Source organism: Chaetodon trifascialis, chromosome 2 (assembly GCF_039877785.1).
Source record: "Chaetodon trifascialis isolate fChaTrf1 chromosome 2, fChaTrf1.hap1, whole genome shotgun sequence".
In the NCBI taxonomy this organism is placed as follows: Eukaryota; Metazoa; Chordata; class Actinopteri; order Chaetodontiformes; family Chaetodontidae; genus Chaetodon; species Chaetodon trifascialis.
This window is the reverse complement of record NC_092057.1, coordinates 17,338,867-17,366,543: the sequence shown is the minus strand read 5'-3', so window position 1 is coordinate 17,366,543 and position 27,677 is coordinate 17,338,867. Positions and strand designations below refer to the sequence as shown.

General features: G+C 41.6%; 2 protein-coding genes across 3 annotated transcripts in view; one reads left to right on the top strand and one right to left on the bottom strand.

The window, feature by feature from the left end:
* prkcaa (protein kinase C, alpha, a) overlaps positions 1–27,677 on the top strand; it is a 138,886-nt gene that overhangs the window by 86,021 nt on the left and 25,188 nt on the right. For both annotated transcript variants that reach the window (XM_070972151.1, XM_070972142.1), the window contains exons 6-13: positions 2,094–2,250; positions 2,368–2,502; positions 2,970–3,063; positions 9,571–9,714; positions 9,839–10,012; positions 12,014–12,105; positions 12,263–12,325; positions 12,591–12,729. In XM_070972151.1, the coding sequence (XP_070828252.1) occupies positions 2,094–2,250; positions 2,368–2,502; positions 2,970–3,063; positions 9,571–9,714; positions 9,839–10,012; positions 12,014–12,105; positions 12,263–12,325; positions 12,591–12,729 (998 nt within the window). The remainder of the gene's footprint in view (positions 1–2,093; positions 2,251–2,367; positions 2,503–2,969; positions 3,064–9,570; positions 9,715–9,838; positions 10,013–12,013; positions 12,106–12,262; positions 12,326–12,590; positions 12,730–27,677) is intronic.
* On the bottom strand, positions 21,215–26,516 carry LOC139349039 (restin homolog). Its single transcript, XM_070989494.1, has 16 exons — positions 26,306–26,516; positions 25,779–25,862; positions 25,297–25,380; positions 25,041–25,124; positions 24,808–24,912; positions 24,635–24,712; positions 24,412–24,495; positions 24,167–24,250; positions 23,951–24,055; positions 23,418–23,522; positions 23,186–23,290; positions 22,943–23,047; positions 22,731–22,835; positions 22,365–22,472; positions 22,038–22,163; positions 21,215–21,834 (listed from the first exon to the last, which is right to left on the bottom strand). Exons 1-16 carry the CDS (start codon positions 26,514–26,516, stop codon positions 21,518–21,520), a joined length of 1,890 nt encoding a protein of 629 aa, XP_070845595.1. The 3' UTR covers positions 21,215–21,517.

The following is a 27,677-nucleotide window of genomic DNA, read 5'->3' as shown; positions in this document are numbered from 1 at the left end:
CAATTCCAGACATCTAAAGGCAGAAAGATCCAATGAGTTCTGTTCTAGCTGTCTATCCACTTTTCAATTATTTGTGTGTCAACTGGACTGGACATGGTACCTCATGTGCATCCAGTCAGTCTGTTGAGAGTTGACAAATAATTCTTCAGATATATACGACCTAGTACATCAGCAGCCAACTGGTTATTCAGAGATACAGCACACATCAGCCTTTATCCTACGCTTATTACTTTGATAACCGCTACTCTGGTGAATGCACAGAGGACCATCTGCTATTTCGTCAACAACATAAAACAGACAAAAGTGTGGAAACCCTTATTGAGCTCACATGTTTAATTTGTTTCAATTCCCTTTCTTCTCTTTTGGTGAAATGGAAAGAGATGGGAATGAGGGAGAGGCAAGAGGTTCAATTCTTATCCCGACATCTAAGAAAGCAGCAAAAAACATTTTCTCTGTGTTTCCCTCCTCTGCTGTAGAGTGCATCTGTAGTAGAAGGCACTCAAGTGCAGTAAACAGTCGGCCCTTCTGCGGCGTCTGTGGACAGGCTTTGCGCGTTTTCATTGAATTTCTGTGGAAGCAGAGGGTTGCCAGCTCAGGATCACTCAATACCTTCCCACACCTCCAGTTGCTTCTGTGAGCTGTTATCTGTCTCTCCCCTTCTCAAGTATGCTCCCTCGCTGTCTCTCTCCTTTCTCGGAGTGTGTCCGTGTCTGTGTGTGTCCGTGTCTGTGTGTGCGTGCGTAGTCTACAGCAGCTCGCTCCATCACTCATCAAACTTCACACCTTTCTAACGTCGCTGAACACCCAAATCCTGCAGCACAGGTGTTGAGAATAAAGGCAAACAGGGGGAAGGTACTCTTGGCTTATCCAATAGCCATTTGTTTCTATTTGTTGGAACCACACAGAGACTAACATGAAGCGGCTTTATTGTCCAAAGTTTTACTAGTGTCTCAGGTAATAAAACAGCCTCATCCTGGCCCTTTGCAGCAGTCACTGTTCTAACTCAGTGGTGACAATCCAAATGTTTCCCAGCTCAAATGGTGGGTTTAGCATACTGGCTCAGTGCCCTCCTCCCCAGGTCTAAAGTCAGGTAGCATCTTCGTGCTTCAGGCTGCCATTGTCGTGTGACTGACAGGGCCACATGGAGAGATTTCTGGGGTCTCTGGAGCTGAACAAGGCCGCCAGTCACCCTGTCCCTGTGGAGAGAGCATTGTGTGCAGAAAAATACAGCATGTGTGTGTCACTGAGTCGGTAAGGATACGTGTGTGTCACTGAGTCGGTAAGGATACGTGTGTGTGTGTGTGTGTGTGTGTGTGTGTGTGTGTGTGGGTGTGGGTGTGGGTGTGGGTGTGCGTGAGTGTGGACCATGTATTCCTTACATTATGGGGACATAAATCTGTTTACACAGTCACATTGCAGGGACTTGCCTTCCTTATGGGGACCTCGCATTTTGTCCCCATAAATTATGCATGCCCGACTGTGTGTGTGTGTGTGTGTGTGTGTGTGTGTGTGTGTGTGTGTGTGTGTGTGTGTGTGTGTGTGTGTGTGTGTGTGTGTGTGTGTGTGTGTGTGTGTGTGTGTGTGTGTGTGTGTGTGTGTGTGTGTACACTGTGACTAAGGTCTGGCAGTGCTCCAATGCTCAGGGCTAATGGAGTGGTAATGTCCCTGGTGTGCCCTTGTTTACTGAACAGCTAAATACAGGAGGAGAAGAAGAGAGGCTTCGCCTATTTAAGCATGACACAGCCTGTAATTTTGAATCCCTGTTCTCATAACACTTCTGGATTTGCTCTCTGTAAACAGACCTCATAGGCTATGACTTGATCTTGAACACCTGAATTTATGTTGCTTAAAAGAAAGCATCTGTTGCTTTGTATTGGAGAAATCTGTGGAAATATGAATGAAGTCTTCAGTGTAGATAGAAAACATAGCTACAGAAACTAGGCTTATTTGATAAACCCGGGTATTAGGAAAGTAACAAGCAGCTGTGCAGAACATGGGAGTACATATAGTCTACATACAGATAATGTGTGTACTTCATCTATGGCTCTGCAGACGAAGTAGTCATTTCTCTGTATTCTTTATCTCCTCATCAGTGGGTGAAGGAAGAAACCTGATCCCCATGGACCCGAATGGCCTGTCTGATCCATATGTCAAGCTCAAGCTGATACCAGACCCTAAAAATGAGACCAAGCAGAAGACCAAAACCATCCGCTCCAACCTCAACCCCAAATGGAACGAGACCTTTAATTTGTGAGTAAACGACAGTACCTGCTGCCACTGCTTTTACTGTTACTACTACGACCTCTTCGATGCTGAATGTAATTGTGACTGAATTCTGAACACGTGTACAATCTGTGTGTTGTATAGCAAGCTGAAGCCCACAGACAAGGACCGTCGGCTGTCAGTGGAGGTGTGGGACTGGGACCGGACCACTAGGAATGACTTCATGGGGGCCCTCTCCTTTGGCGTATCAGAGCTCATGAAATCTCCAGTCATAGGATGGTAACTCTCACTTCCATGCTGTCCATTCCTGTTTAAGACCCAGTGTTTTTATTGTAAATAATTGTTTAATTGTTGCTCTTACTCCAAACACCAAACAATTTAGTCTCACCTCCACGAGGCCTTAATTTGAAGTACAATTATGTTAGTCATTACGTTTTTAAGTTGTCTAAATGTTCCTGCCAGGTAATTTACATTTATTTTGAATGCATCTCAGTCAATGAAAGCTTTACTGAATGAACAAGTTTATTGAATGATATAATAAAGTAATTTAGACTGGCTGTGTGTTTACAGATGCCTTGAACTGTATCCAGGCCCAGTAGGCCAAGTGGTCAGTGGAAGAGTGGAATAGTAGAGTAGAAGAAGAGAAGCTAATTCATCTGCTAGTTTCTTATCTCTGTGTCCATCCTCATCCCCCATGTCTTTGTCCCTCCATCTGTCCTCTCTCCTTGTCTGTCTTTCTCCTCCAGGTATAAGTTGTTGTGCCAGGAGGAGGGGGAGTACTACAACGTTCCCATCTCAGAGGAGGATGATGGGAATGAGGAGCTGAGGCAGAAATTTGAGGTGAGAGTCGTGCTGAAATAATCAACACTGTCTGTTGCTCAACTTGATTTATTGACTCAAATATCTCGTCAAGAGTTGAAGCATGAAGGCAATATCAGCGTGTGATCAGTTTTTTGGCTTTCTTTTAGGTTCATGTAATTGCTTTTATCCTTTTTGTGCCTATCAAGGAGACTTTTCTTTTGGAAATGTGAAATATAGTGTTGCCTTTGTATTGATGTTGGTAAACCTGAGTCATTGTGGTTGATGGTAATTCTATATTTGACACAGCGCTGACTAAGACCACCTATCATACTCTTTCCTATTAATCTCCTTTCAAAAAATCCAGAAAGCCTTTTCCTTAAATCACTATAAATGGGTGAGTATGAGTGTGCACGTAGCTGGTCCAGCCAGTCGACGCTCAAAAACAGAACGTTTATCACAATTTGGACCTGACATCAAATGAAATTTGGTGGTGGTGGTGAATTCACTTCTACGGTCAATGTGTGTGTTGTGTGTTCATTGCTGGCATTGCGTCCTCACATCAGAGGGATTCCAGCCTGGAATGAGGCATTTGGATACCACATCTTGTTTTAAACATGTTTGTATCATTAGTTAGTTCATACTCAGGCTAATTGCCTGGAGCAGGTGTTTTGAATATGGTGAGATTGAAAACATGTAACTCAGTTTTTTAAAGCAGCTTGTTGGGGTGAACATTTAAATGGTTATGCCAGCTGGTTTGTCAGTTCATGTCTCTTTATCTCACAGCTACACTTGACCAGTTCATAGTATTTCAAGCTGTCCAAGTTAAGAGTGAATTCTGCCACTTCTCATCAGTGTGCAAGAAACTACTGTCTGTGGATGTACTGTGAAAAACTGTATTGCTTTTCCGATTTTGTAATGATGTTTAAAAAGTAGAGCACATCCTACGTATGATGTGATGAATTTAAGCTGTATTTGAATTATTTCTTGCTGCACTGTAGTGGATATAGCTCTATTCTGGACCCATTCGAGAGGCTCAGATTGTTTTAGGGATGCTTTTTGCTTTTTCAGAGGATGAGTACAATCTTATTTTTATAGTCACAGATCATGTGGCTGGGATGTTTTTTTCTTCTTAATTAGATACTGCCTAATAAGGATTTGACATCATTTACAGAAATAGTTTTCATAATCAAAAGATGATGAAGTGAAATGATCGTGGTCATGATCGTAACATGTTTCCAGTAACCACTGAGCAGCGTTGGTGTCTCTCAAATCATAATTAAATCATAATCTTTCACCTCTTAAATGCCAACCAAACACATAAATACACACACACAAACACATTGCACAAGACCCTTTTCAGCAGAGGTCACTGTTGCTGGCTCTTTTCCTCCGTCCAGTCTGCTGCACTGGAGTGAAGCAGCTCTCTGCGGGGATTGTCTGGCTCTCAGTGGGGGCCCAGGTCCCTGCGAGATACCATTACTATTATTTTCTCCGACATTTCTGCTACGCATGGTGTTGTGGGTAAAATGTGACAGAGAAGAAGGACAGGATGTTAAAAAGGTCACGTCTTGGCCTGAATACCAATTTCTAGACAGTTTGGAAAATCTACAAAATCTAACATGCCCATAACCTGTTGAGTTAGTTTATCAAGTTATGAGAGCTGGTAACTTTTTTTCATCTCAATAACACAGAATGAAAATGTAGTTAGCTATGACCTTCACACAGGATGTGAGGTTTATTTGTTCTCGAGCAAAGACAAAGAAAAGAGATTAACAATCGGAGTGTCGATTCAGGTCCGATAAGAATCTGACCTCCAATCACTCGTCTCCATTTGGTATTCATGGTAACAGGTCCTACAATTTTGTTCACCATAATGCGATGCATGGTGCATCACAACCAAAGTTTTGGTGAGACAAAAAACTAAAAAAAAAAAACCTAAAAACTTTTGACCATTACTTAGTCTACAGATAATATGCAAGAGGCACGTGAAAACATGAGAGCATCCAATTATGATATTGCATACTCGATTTTGTCAAACCGCTAACTATGTTTGTTTTTTAAAGAAACAATACAATATTTTTCATTTATAATGTTCTCTGATTCAGTCTGCAGCTAAGATACAGTCTATACAGTAATTCACACTGGAACTCGCAAACAACAACTGTCTCTTTAAGCTAAAAGCATTGCCGCTGCCAGCACTGTTTGGTAGATAAAGGTAATGTTTTTTAGTCTCCAGGTCTCAAAGTGTTTCATCCACTTGACTTTATTGTATCTTTTTCGGTGTCTATGGACCCGAGAATGTGCCTCCTTCTTGCTCTTCATAAACCCCTCTGTGGTTCTCCCTTTTTTCCCGTAGCTTCCTGCTCCCTCCTGTGTGTTTGGTGAGACTTATACTGTACAAATGCTTCTTCATCCTGTGTCACATTGTCATATTTAATCCAAGAGTTTCTCTCTCCCTCTCTCCCCTTCTTGCCCCTGCTCTCAGGACTGCCAAATTAACTTTAATCTAAAGGTAGCTCCTCTCCTCTCCTTTCCTCTCCTTTCCTCTCCTCTCCTCTCCTCTCCTCTCCTCTCCTCTCCTCTCCTCTCCTCTCCTCTCCTCTTTGGTCTTGTCTTGTTGTGGTGACATGTTCCTTCATCTGTCCTCATGTCTGATCATTTGTATGTGGTTCCAAGCTACTGCAAATAGATCCAATTTACTAACAATTTGTTCTGGATCTGGGTTGAGTTTCATCAAGTGAAGTATAATTAAATATCCAAAGTATTTTGCTCCAGTAAATCAATGTTGCATTTAGTCTGTTGAAAGAACTTGAAAACTGCAGCATTTCTTCAATTTCTACTTCCTGCATCCTACATGTAGAACATTGAGCCCCTGCTAAAAGGTCAATTGTGTGTCAAGTGAGAGTAAATTAGCTCTTCTCTGTCTTCACTGTTTCCTGTTAGTCTGAGTTAGTCAGAGGATTGTTAGTAAATCCTTATGCCGCTCACGGTTCATGGCTACACGTGTCTGCATGTCTGTCTTTCTATTCTGTTTGTCTTGTCTGTGGATCACTTTGCCCGTTTACATCTGTCCTGCTTCTGTCTTTGTCACTGCAGGTGTAACCTGGAGGTATATGTTATTTTCTCTTATTTTAGAACTTGCTTAAGCTTCACTGACCATATTTTCTACCTGTAACCATCTCATTGTAGCCATAGATCAGACTTCACATTTCATCTAAATTAAAACTGGATTTGTGGACTAGAAATATTCCACATAGGGAAAATATCTGCCTTGATGATGAGATGCAAGACCAATTGTGACCACCAGATGTCAGCATTCAACTGATTTACAAGGCTAGACTTGTCAGAACAATGTGTGTCTGTGGGGCCATGTAGTGCTCACATTGTTGGAACTCGCCTTACTTGCGGGGACAAAATGCAGGTCGCCACAGTGTAAATCATTACGTTTCTGGGTGAAGGCTTGGGTTGAGGTTAGGGTTAGACAGGTAGTGGTTATGGTTATGATTTGGGTAACTATCCAGGAAATGAATGTAAGTCTATGTAATGTCCCCAAAAGTGATGAGAATGTAATATGTGTGTGTGTGTGTGTGTGTGTGCGCGTGCGTGCGTGCGTGCGTGCGTGCGTGTGCTTGTGAGGTAGCAGTTTTGTTGCTGTTGTTTTTTTCCCACCCACAAATTATCACCTTGTTTCTTGCTCATACTTGAATTTAATTTGAACTGATTTCCATACCACTTTAAAAGTCTGTTTTTCTACACAGTCCATTGCCGTCATTTCAGTATCCACTTGGTTACGGTGCCTTTGAGTTTTGAGTTTTTGTGTTTGTTATTTCTCTGTTTCTGGCTCAAACTTACAAAATCAGGTTTTAATTAGGGATGAATTGATCCTACTTATTCTCTGTTGATGCAGAGGAACTGAGAATAGAAACACTGGTTTTTATGTCTATGTTGACTAAGAAGCTGAATTTAATGTGCAATCTGCTGCTGTCTGATCCACCTCATTTCTTGGATCACCCCTATCTGCCTATTAAAGTGTCTTGGTTAAGTCAGCTGTTGTGGCTCATGCCAATACTCAAGTATACTAAGTGCATCGACCCTTTTGGCTCCCTTCTCCTTGTGGTTTCAGGACCAAGCAGTTATGGATGACTCTGATCAGGTGCGTTGTCAGAGCAAGGACGTAAGACTGCTCACTTGGCTCAGCCAGGCTCTTTTCATTGGCTAAAACTTACAGGTGTGCTGTGATCTGGTTCGGTCTGCTCTGCTTTGCGTTTCTCTGCTGCCCTCCCAGATTAAGAGCAGACTACGGTAGATGCCATTAACCAAACTAAAGATGCTCAGCATTGGTTGTCTCAAGTTAAATGTCTTAATTTATTCTGTGAAATGGTCTGAATAGAGGTTAAAATGGATGCTGAAGTGAATCCTGATGGTAAAATGTGATGAATCAAGGAATTTGTCATCTTGCGTTGTTGTTGATCTTTTTTTAACCCGTTCGAGCATCACTGCATTTTGTCAGCAGATATTGAAAGGGTCCACCCACCTCAAGTTGGTCTTTATCAGAGATTTCTTTCATACGGTATTTTGGCTAAAAGTTACAGATTTTTCTCACCATTTAGTACAATTTTTAGACATTTGTTTATGCTAAAGTGACCTTCAGTGGCTTACCTTTTTGTGGAGGTGCAGCACGCTCAGCAGGACTTCCCCATTACTTGAACAGATTTAGATTTAAATTTTCTACAGCCAAGAAGTAGGAAGGAAATTTGATAATTTAATGCCAATTTGTTGCAGTCCTTGTTAAAGCTAAATAATGATCTGCTCCATGTAGCATGTGGGTGTAGGTTACACCAGTGACATCAAGGTTCAGCATGAGTTTGGATCTGTGTTTGGCCTGGGCTGAGTGTGAATACTGGACTTGGCAACCTTGGTTGTGTCCTTGTGCAGAGAGACAAAAAAATATGGACAATAAATTGTATTTGATTGTTGTTTAGTCTCCAGACTGTCATGATTTTTAAGCATAATGCACTGAAGTTTTCTAGTTAGCACTTGGAGCATCTTGCCGTACGGGGAGATTACTGTGTTTCCTCAAATAAAAACTGGAAGTAAAATAAAAACCGGGGTTCGAACAATGATGAGGAGGCATTTTCGACACAAACAAATAAAGGCTGGCTCTCAAATACAAAGTACAAACAATATAGGTGTATTAACTCCCAGTGGATGTCATGTACATGCGAACTAAGCATAATATGTATTTCTATCACCGTAATTTAGGAAATCCAACAACATGTTCATGCAATTGTCAACACCTTGTTTTGGATTACTCATCTGAAATATTATTGTCCAATTCCCATCACCTCAGGTGTATTTGTGGCAATGTCTATGCCAAACTGTATTTTGTAGTACCACAAGATGGCAGTAGCTATATTTCAAATGCCATATGGGAACAGTGCGAGTCAATGAGTTGACCACTACACCTTCCTGCAAGTTTCACAAGCAAAGACTTGTAGAGACTGTGAAAAAATCAAGGGTGTCAGATACAGGAAGTGGTGAGTTTGTATTAACAGCAGTAACATTAACATGGCCTGTTACCATTTGCAGGTGAGGTAAATACAGGCCCCAGTCACTATTTGAGGAAATACAATAAGCATGACAAGGCATGAAGGACAGAAGAGAATCTTTTTACATTTTTGCAAAGACAGATGGACATGAGAGACACTTGTGTGGACCTTAGATGCATGCACATACCCAAGCCACAGTGTGGTATCGTCCTCTTCATTACTCAAGCAAGCCATGCAACTTTGCATTAGTGAAAAAATCATCATCATATCACCAATTGAAATATCTTTTTTTAGACTTAACAAAATTAGATCTAAGAGGTAATTTCAATGATGTAATGCTTAAAATACTTAAACTAATGTTGAGCCTTTTTCCAATCATGCAGAATCTATTTTACAAGAGTTTTCTGTGATTTATACGTTAGTAATGTGACAAGATAAAAGAAAGAAATGTCAGTGTCGTTTGTCATAATTCAGTGTACTTTTTTAAATTGTATTTTTCTGTGTGGAGCCGTTTTCGTGTGTATCTGCTCCACAATGGCACCACAGTCTCATTTCACTTCATTAACTCTGAATTCTGCATATCAATCAGTATTCAGGGCTGTGAGTGGGCAAATGAGCAGTCTGAGTGTGTGAGTACATGTAGAAGATTTTTGGGGGGAAGGATGAAATTCGTGCATATGAAATATTTGTATTTATGATAATGGCTATAGTGGAAAACCTATAAAAAACAAAACCAAACAAACAAACAAAGGAAATTGGTTGTGTTGGTCTGGGACGGAGAGGAATACATCACAAAGAAGCCTCGTCTAAGTTTACTGGCTCAGGATCTGTTAAATACATTTTTTGCATCTAATGAGGTCCACATTTTAGCAATTGAGGATCTAGATATCCTGTCTGAACTACACAGTACAGCTTCATGTTGTTTGTGTTTGTGTTACTCAAAGTGCATTTGAAATTATTTATCTCTTACATGCAACCATTTGTGCCCTGAGTGCAGAAAGCCAAGCTAGGCCCAGGTAAGAAGGTGATCAGCGAGACGGACAACAGCAACTCCAGCCAGGTGCCCTCCAACAGCCTGGACCAAGTCAAGCTCAGTGATTTCTCCTTCCTTGCTGTCCTGGGGAAAGGCAGCTTCGGCAAGGTGAGGCAGCTGTGCCTCTTGAACATCAAGTTCTTAGTGTAACTGGTGATGGACAGGATGACATCTAAAAACAGAAGGTGCATACGAATCTATTCTTCCACTGTGTTTGTCTGTCTCTCTGAAGGTCATGCTGGCGGAGATGAAGGCCAGTGAAGAGCTGTACGCAATAAAGATCTTGAAGAAGGACGTGGTGATCCAGGACGATGACGTGGAATGTACCATGGTGGAGAAGAGAGTCCTGGCCCAACAGGACAAGCCGCCCTTCCTCACACAGCTGCACTCCTGCTTCCAGACTGTGGTAGGTGAAATGCCCCTGGACACGCGTCAGGACAAGTCACTCCAGGTCAGGTCAGGTCAAATTAATTCACGGAGGGGCTTTTAGCTAAACAGCTTAGTCATAAAGTGTTGTCGAGACCAGCAGAGGACGTGTGTGACAAGTACAGTTAAAAAAAAATAAAAGAGAGAAGGAGAAACAAACCCCAATTAGAGGGCTGAGGTTTGTGTCTGTGTGTGTAAGTGAATACAAAAGCATGTGTCTGAACATGCGTGCACGTGTGTATTGACGTCATGCCAAAACCAGACCACACAACCTGAGAGCACAATACTGTATGAGCAAAGTGACACTCATGGATATTTAGTACACGCACATGAGTTGTAATGAATTCTGCCTTGTGATTTGCAGTGTTTTCTCTTTCTTTTGCCTTGTTACGCTTTAGATCTAAGGCTTGCCACTGTGTGTCTCTCGAGGCGTATTGTGCTGGCTTATGTAAAATCCAAATGTGTGCACCCACATGATACAAACAAGTATGCGCATATAAAGGAATGACAACTTTAACATGTATGTCTTCTAAATCATTGAGAAATATCTTTTACTGCTCTGCTTCCACACTCACCTAAAAACTGAAATGGAACTTCTTAAATTCGCAGCCAGATCCTCTTCAGATTAAGTTCCTTCATTCATTCGCTCTACTTAGATTTCTTGGTGTAACAATACCAGCAATAGCATGAATCAGAATGGTAGCCATGTGATTTCTTCACACCCCACCCTTTACATACATTTTAGTCTAAATCTGTTTCACCTCATCAGAATGCCTCTTGGTAAATCTACACAACCAGCGTTTTCCGCTGGATGCCAAATGAACCGCTACCAGCAGTTCCTGAGAGAGGCCGAGCTGAACAATAGCAGCTGATTAGAGCTGTAACAGCAGGCAGACGGGGGATATAGGAGGAGACACAGCTTTGTGTCACTTGTAGGATATTCATGAATACACAATTTTTTGCAGACTTTTTTTATAATGAAAAAGTCTTTGCACCTATACAAAGCTTTGGAAACCATTTTAACCTCTCTTGTTTAGCATATTTAGCTGAAATACGCACGTTACATTGCGCATTTGTTTTGCTAAAAACATGAATTAAAAGTACCACTCAACCACAAGACAGAAGATGACAGAGACGCGTAGAGCAGTTTTTCCCAACCACTGTGCCGCGGCACTTCAGTGTGCCATTAGAAATCATCAGGTGTGCCATGGAAGATTATCCAATTTCTACCTGGTGATTGGTGCTCTAAGCCTTAGAGCACCAATCAGATGAAATCTTCCTGTGTGTCTTTCTTCAATTCCTGCAAGAGTATCAGTTTTGTGTTTCCCAGGTTTCACACTGAGAAAATGTCCCATGTGATTTTTCTAATGTAAAATTTGTGCCGTGGCTCAAAAAGATTGGGAAACACTGGTGTAGAGAACCAGAGAAGGTGCAGTGTGCATTTTGCTCAAGGGGTCATCATCATAGTGAAATGAAGGTCAGAGCTCCCACCAGAGCAGATCTGCTTTGTTGTGGGTAGTAACACTTGGTCAAACCAGTAGAAGGTCAGCTCTGTCATCAGTATGGGTCTGCTGCTATGTGAGATGGTTGGTCTGTGTTTTGCTAGTAAGCGACTATGAAACACAGCAGACCAGGGTCAGGCCGAACTTGTCATGGGCGGTAAGGGACCAGTACTGTTAGACAAAGAGAATACTGCCTGACAGATGTCTGTGTAGAGTGTTTTCTTTTTCCATGAAGCGCTTTGTTGTCGGCTTTTTAGGTCACCTTGTCATAGAAAGTGTAGCAGGAACGATGGAACGACTCAGACAGCAAGGTTAGGGGAGGCTGCAATACTGAATTTGTATCTCTCTCTTTAGAGAACTGTCATTTCACAGCTTTTGTGGAACTTTGCAGTTTTTACGTGCAAAATAATGATGTTGCATATTTTTTCTCCCCATCTATCTAACTCCTCTCTTCTATTCCTCTATCTCTATGACCACAGGACCGTTTGTACTTTGTCATGGAGTATGTGAATGGGGGAGACCTCATGTATCATATCCAACAAGTGGGCAAGTTCAAGGAACCTCAGGCAGTGTAAGACATTTTCATTTTTGTTAGCTGCCACAGTATTATGGTCGTCTTGTAAAAGGTGTGATTCATATGACGGGATACAGTCAGCGAGCAGTGTTTTGCAAGTTTAAGTTAAGTTTCCTTCTGTTTCTCATCTGTAAATGTGTGGTTGTTATTGCAGGTTCTATGCAGCAGAGATCGCTGTTGGTCTCTTCTTCCTGCACTTGAAAGGAGTCATCTACAGGTGAGTGTTAATTAGTTGACACAACTTGTCCAGCATAAACACAGTGCACGCTGTTCTTCAGATTCAGTGACTGCATTTAAAGCAACAATCAGAAATGTTGTGAGATAATAAATGTCTGCAGTGGATGCCATGCGGTAAAGTGTGTGGTGTTAGCCCTTTCTTGGTGTTTGTTTGGAATAAATAGTATAAGAATTAGACAAATGTAGGATTGGCAGAGAAGTCAACATCGTAAAGGCTGTTTTGAATATCTGCGTTGCTTCCTCAGGGATCTGAAGTTGGACAACGTGATGCTGGACTCGGAAGGACACATTAAGATTGCTGACTTTGGCATGTGTAAAGAGAACATGACAGAAGGAGTGACCACACGCACCTTCTGCGGCACTCCAGACTACATAGCTCCAGAGGTAAGGTTGAACATGGAGAGATGTGTGTGTGTGTGTGTGTGTGTGTGTGTGTGTGTGTGTGTGTGTGTGTGTGTGTGTGTGTGTGTGTGTGTGTGTGTGTGTGTGCGCGCGCGCGTGTGCATTCATGTACGTATGCGTGTGCGTGTCCGTGCTTTGATGCATGAGGTCATCTCTGTCACTGTCTGGTCTGAGCCTGTGTCACCCTTGTGCTCCAGATTAAGGTCAGCGCCTCAGGACAGATACACACACACGAGCACACGCACTCTGTCGTGACGTAAGTACCCCAGTGAGACTGACACCCAGAGTGTCCGCTGGCGAGTCCAAACTTAACCCAAACATCCAAGCTGGGGTCTCCGTGTGTCCCAGTGGGTTCTCTCGTCGTTGATGCAATAATCATTTCGTTCAAGACAAATCCACTCGATTTGACAGTTTCACCTTGTCATTTGCGATCATTTTGTCCTTTTTGAGTGGCAGCATCTACATGAAATTGTAGAGATGGAAAGTCGTTTGCAAATCTGGACGTTAGGCGTCCTTACTTGCATTTCCCTTGTTGAACGTGTATATCACAATTATTGAAAAGCTTGGTCCAAGGAGCATTAAATGATATCAGTCCATCACGTTCACATGCAGCATTGATACTGACTGTTCATCAACTAATGTTGCAACTGTGTAGCAGTTAAACTGGATCCACTCCCAGTGAGCGAGGACTGACTCTGCCCTCAGTGGAAAGAGGTGCCGAAGGGTTGACTAGGGCCGGACATTTTTGCATATATTTCAGTACCATTTCCAAAATGCAACCTGCTTACTTTTCTATATATCAACACAACACAAGATCTTTGCCTCACTGAGGTATATTGTAGACACGATAAATTCAAGCAGGAAATATCAGAAGTGAGCATTTGGTACCAACTTTTACAACTTGAGGTTTTGCCAAAGCCAGCGCTAAAGAAAGAAAATCATAATGAATAGCCATCCATCCATCCCTACTGATGATATCACAGCAAATGGTGGAACTGTTAAAAGAAACATGAAGACACTGAAAGTTTTAAGGACACACAATAATCTCTTAATACACCTGTTTCTTTCTGTTGGTTTCTTCATTGATCTGCTATGATCAGCAAGCAGCCACATAAGTAAAGTGCCATCCTCAATGGGCTGCTAAATTGAAGCGCTGCCTGTGATTTGTGGGATCTGTAAACCAGGTGAATTATCTGTGATTCAACGCCGTTTTGTGCCCGTTCATCTATTCATCAGCTTCTCTCAAATTCACCCGGTATTTTAACTGGAAAGGTTTAATGCTACAGCTTACAACAGTTTATACTTCATGTACTGATTTAGTTTGTCTAACTCTCTGGCCATTATCGGTCAGTTGACTTCTATTTAATGGTGGGCTGGGTTATTGATCCCCTCTAAAACCCCCTCTGACAGACTGGGAGGTTAGTTCCACCCCAGGGGTGCAAGGTGAACATGCTGTGACCATTCAGAGTCAGACTGACACTAATGCACCAGTCAGGGATAAAACAGCAGGATATAGGAGCGGCTACTGTTTCCATGGCACTGTGAGCCAGTGCACATTTAATGTCACACACTTTATGCTAAGTCATAACCACACACACACACACACACACACACACACACACACACACACACACACACACACATAGTGTCACACAGTCACATGCATGACTGCATCACATGCACACAGTTCTGCCTAAACTGGTAAATATCTGTATTCATACATGCTTTCAATAGACACACAAACCCGATCACACACTCACTTGTACACACTTGCACACACTCAAAAACACTCCTAAGTGGAGGCTGACCTTAAAAGTGGGCTCACAGTGGTGACATTTTCAGGCATAATCGAGGAAAAGTGCACCTCAAATTGTGTGTGACGGAAGGATCAGCTGCTAACTTCACAGCTTGGGCGTATGTTTCATACAGTTCATACAACTTTTTTGGTCACTTTCCTGCATTATAAGCTGTCTTTATCAGCTGCAGACATTCTGTCAGCCTATGTTGATTTGCATTGGTGGAACACAGCTAACTATAACTATATTCAACTATACTCAAGTAATGTTCTGAAGTACAAATTCAGGTACTTATGCTTTACTTGAGTATGCATTTTTTCTGCTACTTTATACTTTTACTGCACTGCATCTCAGAGGCAAATGCTGTGCTCTTTACTCCATTGCATTTGTTGGACAACTTTAGTTACTAGTTACAGATTTTTCATACCCTTCGTGTCCAGTGAAAACCACCTATTTCCAAATTTGTTGAATTTGAACGTTTCCGATAAACTGCAGGATTGGAAGTGGTCCTTTATAGGTTGAGATATTAAAATGACTCTTGATTAGCTGGAAAATGCTTTGTGACAAAGCAGAAAACTGTTTTTCTGCACTCAAGAAAAATGTACTTTTTAGACCTTTGTGGTTCTCAGAGGACAGATGCATTGCTGTAGATTAAAATACCCTACAGTATGTAAAGTAGTTCAAAGTAGCTCAACCATAAACGTCTACAGGAGTAAAATGCAACATACACATGAATGTGGACATGATATGAATCCCCAAACTTCATATGTCATGGCAAAAAGCACCTTTTTTTCCTTTTTTTTTTTGTCAGCTGCAATCACTGAAATTTGAACAAACTTACCAAAAGTCACATTGACAAATTTTAGGTGTTTTGACATCGGAGGGATTTCATTTAAGCTTCTCCACCTTCCTGGTTGGAAATGTTTGGCCTTCATCATATCAGTTCAGGGTTTTTGGAAAGGGAATAAATAGGTTTTTCATTATTTGGATCCAGTCATGTATTCCAAACAGTTGAGAACCACCAGATATTGGAAGCACCTGCCACCTGAATAAGGAAAAATATAGTGTGTGTTTGTGTTATTATGAGCTGCTGTAGCAAGGTCACTTCTGGTGGGTGGGTGCATGTTTGTGTCTCAATATGTGTGAGATGAGAAATACTTTCACACTTTTCCTACTCACACACACCTGCCCACATGCTCATGACTCTATCAGTGCAGGATTGCATTTCTATGTAGCAGTGGGTCCCCTGGTTGTCAGCACACATGTGAAAAAATGCAGCACACACACACACTGACACATACACACATGTGCTGGCACACAGTTTTCGCTGTGTTTACTCTGACCTATATAGCCAGTCACTGGGAGCTCCTGTCTGGGAGGAATGCTTACACTAATGTGAATTTACACCTCAGTGACTTTGACACAGAGAGAAAGGGATAGAGGAAGAGAGAGAGAACAGAGAGGCAACACAAGAGCAGCATAAGGCATTGACTGTGAGGAGAAGAGCAGAGGGGGACAAGACTAGCCGGACGCTGAAGGAAAGAAGCAAAGAAAGCAGGAATTAAAATTGGAAGAAGTGGCCTAATGATGGCTGTGTGCCGCATTTCAGGAGAGCATTTGAGGATATTGAGCTGTCTGACACGGGCCATTTCCCTCCACGCCCTAGTTGGCCCCCACTGCAGTGTGGCATTAGGAGGCATGAGCGTCCACATCCCCGTTCACCCCCCACAGCGGTTAGGGTGTTTCAAGTGTCAGGATGATATAGTGTAAATTTAGTCTTTGCAGAGGAGCTACTTTTTAGATTCTGATTTTGTTGTCGCTGAGCTCGTGTTCCTCCTCACAGTGTTATTGTGTTATGATACAGGAGGGACTGACAGAAATAGTCCAGTATTGTATCTTCGCACCCAGCATTGATATGTGCAGAAGCGGTTTGTCTGAGACATTTGCTTTAAACAAAAAGTGAACTAAGTTTTCGCACAGGCTCATAACTTTGAACGATAAGTTGCTCATTTATAATTAGGCCCTGTTGTTTTGCTTCAGGCCTCTTGGCCATGCATGATTCAGACATGAAGTTTTATCATTGTTGATGAATAATGACTGTAGCTTTTCTGATTTCACAAAAAGTTTAAGGACTTAAGGAATAACAAGCTGTGTCATCATGGAGTTGTCAACTGGCCGCATGCTTTTGCATAGGCAGCTCCCATTTTTAACTCGTCGCCAACTACTGAGCACTGAAACCGCTGTTTTCAGATCAGAGCTATTAGTAGTCTCACAAAATCACTTCAACCACGGCAAGAAAAGTGAGTCAGGAGTGCGAAAAAAATGAGGAGGGAAGAAGAAGGTGAAAAGAGGAAGTGTGAAGGGAACAGCAAACGAGACAGAAATGCAGAGAGCATGAACCTGCAAACATCCTGCAGACACGATGACAGGCGTGAAAAACTGTTTTGGGTGGCAGCTTATTTCCTAAACTTCAGTATGTAGAGGAACTAGATAAATCTTCTAGCTTTTTCACATCCTTTATATTAAGCTTGTTGGTATAACCTTCCCTTCCTTTCCTCTGCCTCAGGGTTCCAAGTGCATATTTGTATTCTGATGCAGTTCATTTATACATGATACTGCAGGTGCACTTCAATGTGTTTTTCCCTTTGTGGTTATTTTTAATCCAAGTGTTCTGAAGACCATTCATTAAAATCCTTTAGACACTTTGTGGTGAACCTCGCTCCATCCTCACTTGTGAACGACTGAGGATGTCCCTTTCATACCAAATCATGATACTATCACCTGTTACCAATGAGCCTGTTTACCTGTGGAATGATCCTAACAGGTGTTTTTGGAGCATTCCACATCTTTCCCAGTCTTTAGCTGCTCCTGTCCCAACTTCAGATTCAGAGTAAGCATATATTTACAAAAATCAAAAGCTGTTGAGGTTAAACATTAAATATTTTGTCATTGTACTGTTTTCAGTTGAGTGTGTGCCAAAAAGGACGAGCAAATTATCACATTTTGTTTTATTTATGTTTTGCACAGCGTCCCTGAACTTTTTCAGGATCAGGGATATACATGATGCATGCAAAGAAATACGTTACAGCATCACCGATAATCCAAAACATACTGCTATAGTTCACTTGCGTATTGATATCTGTAATTATGTGTCGTATTTTGCCTTATATAGAAGTATAGCATTATGTACGTTTAGGCTATCCTGGTCTGACCTGTGTAGGTATTGTATGTGGACAGTTAACCCACTTATCTACACAGATATGGATATTTTTCTTAACTCTCCAAATCCAAATAAATGTAATTTCAGTGTATCAGTATCTTATCTGAACCAGAAACCGTAGAAATGTCCTAAAACAGTCCCCTGTGTATTGTTACAGCTGACTTGCCTCAGGTTCGGCAGCTTGATAACACCTGACTGTCAGTTTCTGTTATTTGAAGATGTGCAACTGCATGAAAAATTATGCCAGAGCAGCTTTAGTAAAGTTGATTTTCCTCTTTAAAGGGGCACTGCACCGATTTTACTCCTGAAATTAAGTTTGTCTATCTCAGATTCAGCTTGAGACTCACAGTTAAATATATAACAAAGCTTATAGACACAGTTCATGGAAAGATGTGCTGTTCATCTTTAGCACTACTTGCAGTGTGGGACGCTCACGTTAACCCCAGAGCTGCTTGTTACAGTAATGCAAGCAGGGAATGAAACCAACCACAACAAGCACATACAGAACTGAGGAATTTCTTTCCAAAACAGACCACTAAAGCACGGCCTGATGCACGCTGTGTCTGCATTCACATTTCTCCAATGACAATAAAGAGGCAGATCTTCACGTAGCACCCTGTAACAGTATTGGTCATGAGGGTACTCTTGGGTGCTGTAGTGTTCAACCACACTGCCTTGGTTTTTGTCTGTTTCTGTAGGATGAGCTTCAAAGGAGCAGAGGTTAGTACTTGCGTGTGTATGTGTGTGTGGTGAAGAGAGTAGCCTTGAATAGCTAGCAGTCTGATCCACAACTGTCATGTAGCATTAAGCGTAATGGGAGAGAAATGTCTGCAGCGATGCCAACACACATGCACACAAAAAAAACACACACATACAGATATACACATGCAAAAACACAGACTGTTCAGCCCATGAGTGCATGTGCACCAATAAACACAGATGCACACAGATACCCAGGCAGGCACATGAAACATGTTTTGGCTCAACAAAGATATTATAGAACTAATATATTGAGAATTTGGTATGTGTATATAAAGATTAACGTGCACAAGGAAAATCTCCTTTAATCTAATCTCTTCCACTGTGCGCACATACACACATATGTGCTGCAGTGAATCAACAGAGCTCTACTGGCCAGAGGCTTTCATACAATAAATAAAAAATGAAACAGGATGAGAGCAGGGAATGTCAGGCACAGGTCGCGCTTGTCTATTTCCATCACTCGCAACCTGGCAAAAGGAGAGAGCCCTCTTTGTATATATCAGCCTCATGCATATAGCCAAGCAAACAAGCATATCTGTACATGGTACATAAGTGTAAAGATGAAGCTCTGGGCTCGACATGCTGGTTCAGAGCACGAAGGTCACCGTGCCTGAAACCGTAAATGTCCTCTGGTGTTGTTGCAGACAGGCGATGGGGTGGCAAGGGCAGCGAGTCACAGCAGCGTCACATTAGCGCAGCGCTCTGCAGGATGGCCTGAAACTGATCTAAACAGTCGCTTCTTGCTGAACTCTAATTGTCCTCCTCGCCTTTTTTCTCTCCTTTTTCTTTCTTTTCGGCCCCACTCTCACTGACTCTGAATCCCACTCTTCCACCCTCTTCTGACTTTAAAGTCACTTTCTTTTGTGTTTATTTTCTCCACCGCAAGAAGTGACAGCTGAGAAACAACATGTTTGTGAAAGTCTAACACTATTATGAGAATACGGCAGTAAATTATAGTTGACTCAAATCTAAGTTTTTAGTTTGGAGAAAAGTCTTTCTGTCTTGCACACTTGATCCGTTCTCGTCTAGCTTTAATCACCAAGATGTGAGAATTTTTGTTGGGATTTGCTGCAGTTTTAGAAGTCTACCATCATGCACCAGCACCTAGTCAGCATGCGTCCAATAAAATTGTTAATATACTGATGTTTCGCAGGTAATGTTCACCATCGTAGTTTGGCGTGTTAAGATGCTAACATTTGCTAATTTGCTCTAAACAGAAAATACAGCTGTGGATGACGGGATTGTCCAAACCAAAATACAAATTAAGTACAAATACTGTACAACTTAAAATACTGGCCAATGATATTAGTTAGTTAATACAGTTTGTTCTGTGGGGAATATGAATGTTTCATATTTCGTGTCAAGACGTTTTATTGTTAACCTAAAGTGTTGGGCCTCTGCTGGCTCCAGATAGAAGTCAGCATCAGTAAAGTCATTCGAGTTGACACAACCATTCCATCGACTGAGAGATATTTCACCGAAAAAGAACTTTGACCTACAGGTGGCACTAGATTGCAATCAGGAGATCAATAAAATCATTAGAATTCATCCACTAGGGACAATAAATATGTCTGGAAAATTTGATGAAAATCCATGCAAAGGTCATTTACATTTAAGGCAATAATAGTAACTTCCAGTATCTTTAGCATTTGTAAATAAAATATGTCCTCTCTCCTTGTTTTTCATGCCGTCTTCCTCCCCTCTGCCCCTTTCTATCTCCCTTCCTCTCTGTTTTCCTTCCCATGACACAAACCGACATGGGGCTGCAGATCACTTTGCTATATTGACCTGATGGGTCTACATGCTTTCCGTGGTTAAATCCCTGATTGCGAACAGTTTTGCAAGAGAGACTCTGAGGTCAATTCTCAGTGACACAGCGCAACAAATATGCCACATTAGGTCGCTGATGATGGGCTGTCTGGCACTGGCCTGATTCACCCTGTCACCCTGTAAAAGTGCTTCCTCTGAGCAAATTGAGTATTAAAGAGCTTGACTATCCTCATTAAAGACATGCTATGTCTGAACTGCTCAGAGTTGTTGTTTTAGAGTATTTTGCTTCAGATTTGTTCTATTTCTATTTGGAGGTGAGTAGAACGATCCAGAGCGAGTAAGAGTATTTGTTTTCCCCATAAGATTGTTCCACTTTTAGTTTACAAGGATAAGGAATTATCCCTCCTCATACATATTGAAATATCTCAGCAGCAGCAGTGCAAATCTAATGTGAAACGCAACCTTCAGAGTGTGTAGCTGAATTCACTGGCAACTGTCAGGTCAGGCTGAAGGTTGGCGTGATTCCTGCAGGAAGCAGGATTTGAGCAGGCAAGCTGAGGGATTTCAATTCGAGGTTTCCCTCACCATGGAGTCTTTGACCCTTGGGCTAATTAAAAACAGAGAAGAAAGATAAGGGGAGGGGGCTTTTCCCTAGTGCATCTTCCTGCCTTTTACCAAAGAGCTAAGGAGAGCCGAGGATTAAGGCTCAGCACTTCTCACCTTCCCGAGGCTGTTTGCTTTCACACAAACACATCAGGACGCAGAGTCTTAAACACATTTTCTCATGAACATGTTTGTCATCCTTATTTTGTTTCATGCTGATATCATCTCAACGAGCTTAGACACTTTCACGGATGCAGCAGTACCTTAACAGCACGTTTGGTCAAGATCAAGCAGAGCGCTGGAGAGTCACTGTTTCATGACTTCAATCACAGTTTACTGGATTTTTATTGAGATGCACAGTAAATGTTTAGGCGAGATAATCATGAAAGTGACAGTGTTTGTAGAATCACAATAATATCTTTGAATGAATTAATGTAAGTTAATTTTCAAAATAAATACATTTTGACAGATTGATGTAGATGATGTCTTAACCAGCCATAAAGTGCAAATTAATTACAAATAACTCGAACTTGAATAATGCAAATGAAATGTAGAACAGTAATACGTAGTATAAATTATTTCTGTTTCTAGGCGTTGTTTGAGTGAATTTCATATTGCACTAGTAAAGAATGGTTTTGGGCACATCACTGAGCGTACTGTGCAGCAGAATGCCAGTAAAAGTACAGAGGTTGCGATCACTGTCTGCCCAGACCCAGGACCCGGCTTCCATGTGCACATCCATCAGGTCTCCTTTCTGAAGAAGCAGCACCACCCCATTGGAGCCGTTATCAGTGACATCGGAGGCAGTCGGGTGCTCAGCGGTGCCCACAACAGCCTCACCGTTCTTGTACAAGAGTAAGAAACTAGGGTTTCCTCCGTTAGCGTGAGAGTAGAGGGTGAAGTGGTAAAGTCCGCTCACTGGAGCTGTAAAAACTCCTGAATATACAAACAGAGAATGAGGACATCATTTTAAAATTAGCGCTTTGATTATGTGCATGCAGTGTGGACAAAAGAGTGTTGTATCTGTTTTTTAGAAGATGCTCTTGAATGACAGGATGTGGCAATGAGCTCACATGAGAAAAACAAGGCTGCTGTAAATTAACTCCATGATTACTCAGAAGGTTCCTTCAGCCCATTACCTGTTTTGGGATCGTAGCTGTCACCAATGTTGGTGATGACTTTTTTGTAGATGAGAGTGGTCTCAGTGTCAAATGGCCCTATGTGCATTTGGTTCTCTTCCAGTGCAGCTGAGAAAGCCACTTTATCTGTCAAAGAAGACACAAAAACAAACAATTCTTTTAAAATATTCTAAAGCTACAGTAAACCAGTGTGTATGTTTTGTGTATAAATACAGCTGCTTTAGTTTCTTAAAGGCAAACATGGAGGTACACATAGCATCCCATCTCCCTGGCTTACACTTTAAGTCAAACTTTATCTTTCCCGTGTTGATGTACAAACTTATTTACCTTCGGTCATTGTTGTCTTCACGTCTTCTACAGCCTCAGCTGTTTGGTCAACCTTATTCTTCAGCTCCTCTTGTACAGTTTGATGTGTTTCCAGTTTGGCTTCCAGTTCTATTATGAAAACACATCAGCCACTTTTAATAAAGTCAGATGCATGACAACAAAAATCCTAATAATGACTTTTTAAATTTAAGGAGAAAAATGTTAATAGAAAAGACAATTATCACGACAATACACTTCGAAACAATATTGTCATGTAAACACATCAGAAATAGGAGCAAATACAACAGAAATCTTTAAAGCCAACGTCATAATGTAACAGTACAGATGTTCATAGATTTTACAGTGGATCAGTAATATTTTGCTCACCTTGATCAGCTGTTTTAAGTTCCTCCATCTCAGCCTCTGTTCTTTCGAGCTTTGACTTCATCTCCTGACCCAGAATCTCAGCGGCGTTCATTCTAGCCTCCAAATCTGAGGGATTAGTGTGCGAGATTGAAAACCATATGAACTATTAATGATAGCAGTAAATGATAACAAGGTAGATATACATGTAGTTTTTATTCTAGGTATTTTCTTACCCTGATTTATTTTCTCCACTGCTTCCACTTTTGTTTCTGTAATGTCAAGGCGGGTGTACATTTCCCTGGCCAGGCCCTCATTGGCTTCCACTCTGGACTTCAGCTCTGGTGGAAAATAGGAGACGGAGGAGAAGCTGCATTAAATCAGCCATTATCTCTCAATTAAATCAAATGGTACATAGTGTTTCAATCACTCAAATAACCTAATTACTCACTCATTCATAATCAAATGCAATTTTCTACCTTGATGAGCTGTCTTGAGAGCTTTCACCTCCCTTTCCACATCTGCACTCTTGATCTGCAGCTCCTCACTCAGGCTCTCAGAGGCTCCCAGTCTGGCTGCCAGTTCTATTGGAATAGATTAGAGGAGTAAGCCTTATCAAGCCATTAATTAGGCTGATTTAAATAATCATGATGAGCGAAGTGTGGTTAAAGTGTAGACTCGGTGCTACAGGCATGTCTTTAGTCTCTTTACCTTGATCAGTTGTATTGAGTGCCTGCACTTGTCTCAGTGTAACTTCATGGCTGATCTTCAGCTCCTCGGTCAGACTTTCACTGGCTGACAACCTGGAATTCAACTCTTTGGTTGAAGGGACACAAAGAATATGAAGGCTGGAACATTAAAAATGAGTCCAGTTCAGTTATTATTCTTGGTGACATCAGATTAGAGGACATAAGGGATGAAAGATTAAATAGAGGAAAGGTTTCCCCTCTATTACAAGACTGTCAATATGAAGAAAATCCATCATGATTTCTTTCATTCATTTACTGCATTAGATGGTGTAGTTTCAGCCCAACTAGAGTGGAACCTGGTCTGTTAATCTTTTCTGAGATAAATAACTTAAATAAACCAAGTATAGGTGAAAATGCTCAAACTTATTTATGAAAAAGTCATGTGAAAATCAGAAATTTCCATCAGGGGCTGCAAATAATCTATATATGAATATCTTGTACCCCATATGGCACCTAAAGAGGGAATTCACACAGTATTAGGCCTTCTGGCTTTACCTTGATCCACGGTCTTCAGCGCTTCCACCTCTGTCTCTGTGTTTCCAAGCCGGGTCACCAACTCCTTCTCAAGACTCTCACTGGACTCTAGTCTGGACTCGAACTCTAACAGTCGGTTTCAACAGTCAACAGTTTCAGACAGCTCACTTAATATTCACATGAATTTTCTCACAATGTGGTGCACCAGTACAACACTCTCTACACGTCTTAACGTACCGTTAATTTCCACCTGTAATTGTGCCACCAGGGTTCTTTGCATCTCTGCCTGGACATCAGTGGCGTTCAGTCTGGCTTCCATATCTGCTCATTTCATGGAGAAATAAAATCATCAACCACACAGATAATTCTGCAAAATCAATGTTCTGATCTTACTCCTCAAAAAGCAAAACAACTGTGATATCTTGTATCTAAGGTTGTATGTTTTGGGCCATTCCCATGTGGTAAAAATGCACCTCATCTACCTTGATCTGAAGTCTGCAGTGCCTTCACATCCATGTACACATCTCCAAACTTATTGCCCAGCTCTGTCAGTCTGATGTTCAGCTCTATTTGTAAGAAGGAGCAAATTAATACGGAATGATTTTCCATTCAGTTCAACTATAAATCACAGTGAAATTAGATGAGCTGAGGGGAGAAGAGGTCTGCATTACTACATATTAATAATTGACTTGTTTGTTGCATTACCTTTACTTTGCTTCTGCAGTTCTTCCACTCGTGTCTTTTGGCCCTCCAGGTCGCTGGCCTTTAGTATGGCCTCTAGTTCTGCTCAGCGAGGGTGGGAGAAAAATCAGAATGATTAGAGAAGGGAGATTAAAGGGTACATAGTCAGGTTTACTGAATCACAAGGAAATATATACCTTGATCAGCAGTCTTCAGCACCTCCACCTCTCTCTCTGCATTTTTAATCCGGGCACTCAGCTCTTCCTCTAGATTCTCACTGACCTCCAGTCTGGACTCAAACTCTGACAGATGTAATGATGAAAGGAAAACATCCCAAATATAACCACTTAAAACCAGATTTAAACCAAAGCAGTCTTTAGCCTGTTGGCCACTTACACGAATACAACAGTCTCTACATGTGTTAATGTACCTTTAATTTCCACCTGTAATTGTGCCACCAGGGTTCTTTGCATCTCTGCCTGGACATCAGTGGCGTTCAGTCTGGCTTCCACATCTGGTCAATACATAGAGGAGTAAAAGATGAAATACACAGAAAATTTCACATATAAGCCGTTTCTGGTTGTTTTTCGAAAAATAAAAAGCAAAAAACTAGTCCTTTTACCTTTTACTGAAAATACGTTGTACATACACTGATGCAGATAACCATCCAGTATGAGTGTAATTACCTTGATCGGCAGCCTGCAGCACCTTCACTTCTGCGCCCACGTCTCTGAGCCTATTTCCGAGATCTGTCAGTCGGGCGTTCAGCTCTATTTGTTGAAGATGAGGGAATAAATACTGCATGACTTCAAGCATCCAGTCAGAGATAAATCATGAGGTGAGATTAGATGAGCTGAGATGAGGAGGAAATCCACTTTGCTGGCCATCAATAATTGACTTTCTTGTTGTATTACCTTTACTTTCCCTCTGCAGTTGTTGCACTCGTTTGCTTTGACCCTCCAAATCACTGGCATTCAGTCTGGCCTCCAGTTCTGCTCAGTGAGGGTTGAGTGAAGGTGAATAGAATAAACAAATGAAAACCAAAAACAAGTACATTTAGATTACATTTAGGAATGTTAACTACTGAACATATACAATATTCTCCTGCTTCCTCCTGCTCTTGTTTTGATTATGTGTGTTAAAAGGGGCCTCAGTTTATATGTCATACCTGTGTACTGCCGCACGACTTGCTGCACCTGCTTCCTCTGCTCCTCTTCCTGCATCTCACTGACTCTCAGCCTGGCCTCGTGGTCTTTTTTACGTAATGGAAACAATGCAGGGTCAAACAAACATAACAACTCAACCCAAAAATTAAGAGATTTGAGACAACACACAGAACGTCTAAGTGAGATTGATGTATTGATAAATAGATGAAAGATTACGTAGTTATTATACATTTTTCCAATGCAAACATGTTCCTTTTATAAAACATGTACTATTCTACCTGTATATCCTTTCTTCAGTGCATCCAGCTGATTCCACAGTTCCTCCATCTGGCTGTCAGCCGCAGTCTGCACACATGTTTGTTCTATACAGTAAAATACAGAAATTATACAATTCAGTATTGAATATGAAACAGAAATTCCTAATACTATATTTGCCATCAAGACAAAAAAAAAGAAAGAAGAAGAAGACTTGGAGGGTCAATGCGGATGCAAAAGATGCTGCATAGTTCAGCCAGGCTACCACACATACCCTGTACTTTCTGAAGTTGCACCAGTTGCTGTTTGGTGTGTTGCAGCTCATTTCTCTGCTCATCCAAAACAGCCATCATCTCTGTGAGCAGAGTGAAGCCGTCTGCTTCAGCGGTCTCGTCCTGAATATGTGTGATGGCAGTGAACCTCTGCCCCAGGACGTTTGCTCCAGACAGGCAGCAGCCAAGCAGGAGAAGTAAAACAGCCCTCATTTTTGTGTTGTTTAGAGCTGTGACACCTGGAGGGGGGTCTGCAAGAGGGCCTTTTAAGCATTAGGCGTGTGAAAGGTTATGTAAGGTTTGTATGTCGTTTACATGTAGTTGACCATCTGATGTTCATGAAGCATGTCCGCCTGGGTCAAGGATAGAGTTAATGTGATAAGAGGCTCTCACATACGAAAAGACAGTGGAAAAATAATCACGTGACAGCAAACATCCAAAATACCTCCTTTTCTATTGCATTCTAGATTAGAAAGTTTGAACTTGTGATCATTTGTTTTCTAAAGCGCAGACCTGAGATATTTAGCACTAAACATTTGAGATGCATTGGCAAAGCTCTTGCCAATGTTTTGCACCAGAATATAATTTCTAAAAATAAACACCACATTCTTTTATTAACATTAATTAATTGCTTTTTAGTGCACATTTACAGACCTGCCTGTCGGACTGTAGATGCCCATTCAGCTTTGAAGAGGAATGAAACACTTGCACATTCCTCTCAAGATGTCTGTGACCATAGTGATGTTTTATCGTCAACAGTTTTACTCAGTAAAATGGTTACATGATAGACAGAAGTATAAGGCTACAGACTTAGCCTCAGAGTATGTTTTATTTTAAAAATGTGATGTATTGAAGAAGAACTGATGAAGTCACACAGCCTGTGACATTAAATGTGTGCTGCATAAATGCTTTCTGCTTCTATAACTCTCACAGTTATAATGATATTCAAAGACACATAAGTGTATGTGCATGCAAGTCCGTGCACATGCTTGCCTTTGTGCGTATGAGGGTTAACACGTGGATGCGCTGCGTGTCCAGCCGGCTCCCATCAACCCTCGGGACAGCATCATGACAGCAGAGTGCAGAGCTGGAGGTGTTTTTGTCTGTGTGTGTGTGTGTGTGTGTGTGTGTGTGTGTGTGTGTGTGTGTGTGTGTGTGTGTGTGTGTGTGTGTGTGTGTGTGTGTGTGTGTGTGTGTGTGTGTGTGTGTGTGTGTGTGTGTGTGTGTGTGTGTGCGCGCGCGCTTCACTGGGCAAAGCAGAGGTCAGGTGTTACACAGCAAAGGTTATAGAGTGATACAGAATAAATCTGCTTTCACACACCTGGGCACATTGGTGTGTGTGCTTCATGTGCTTCATATGTGTGCATATGCATG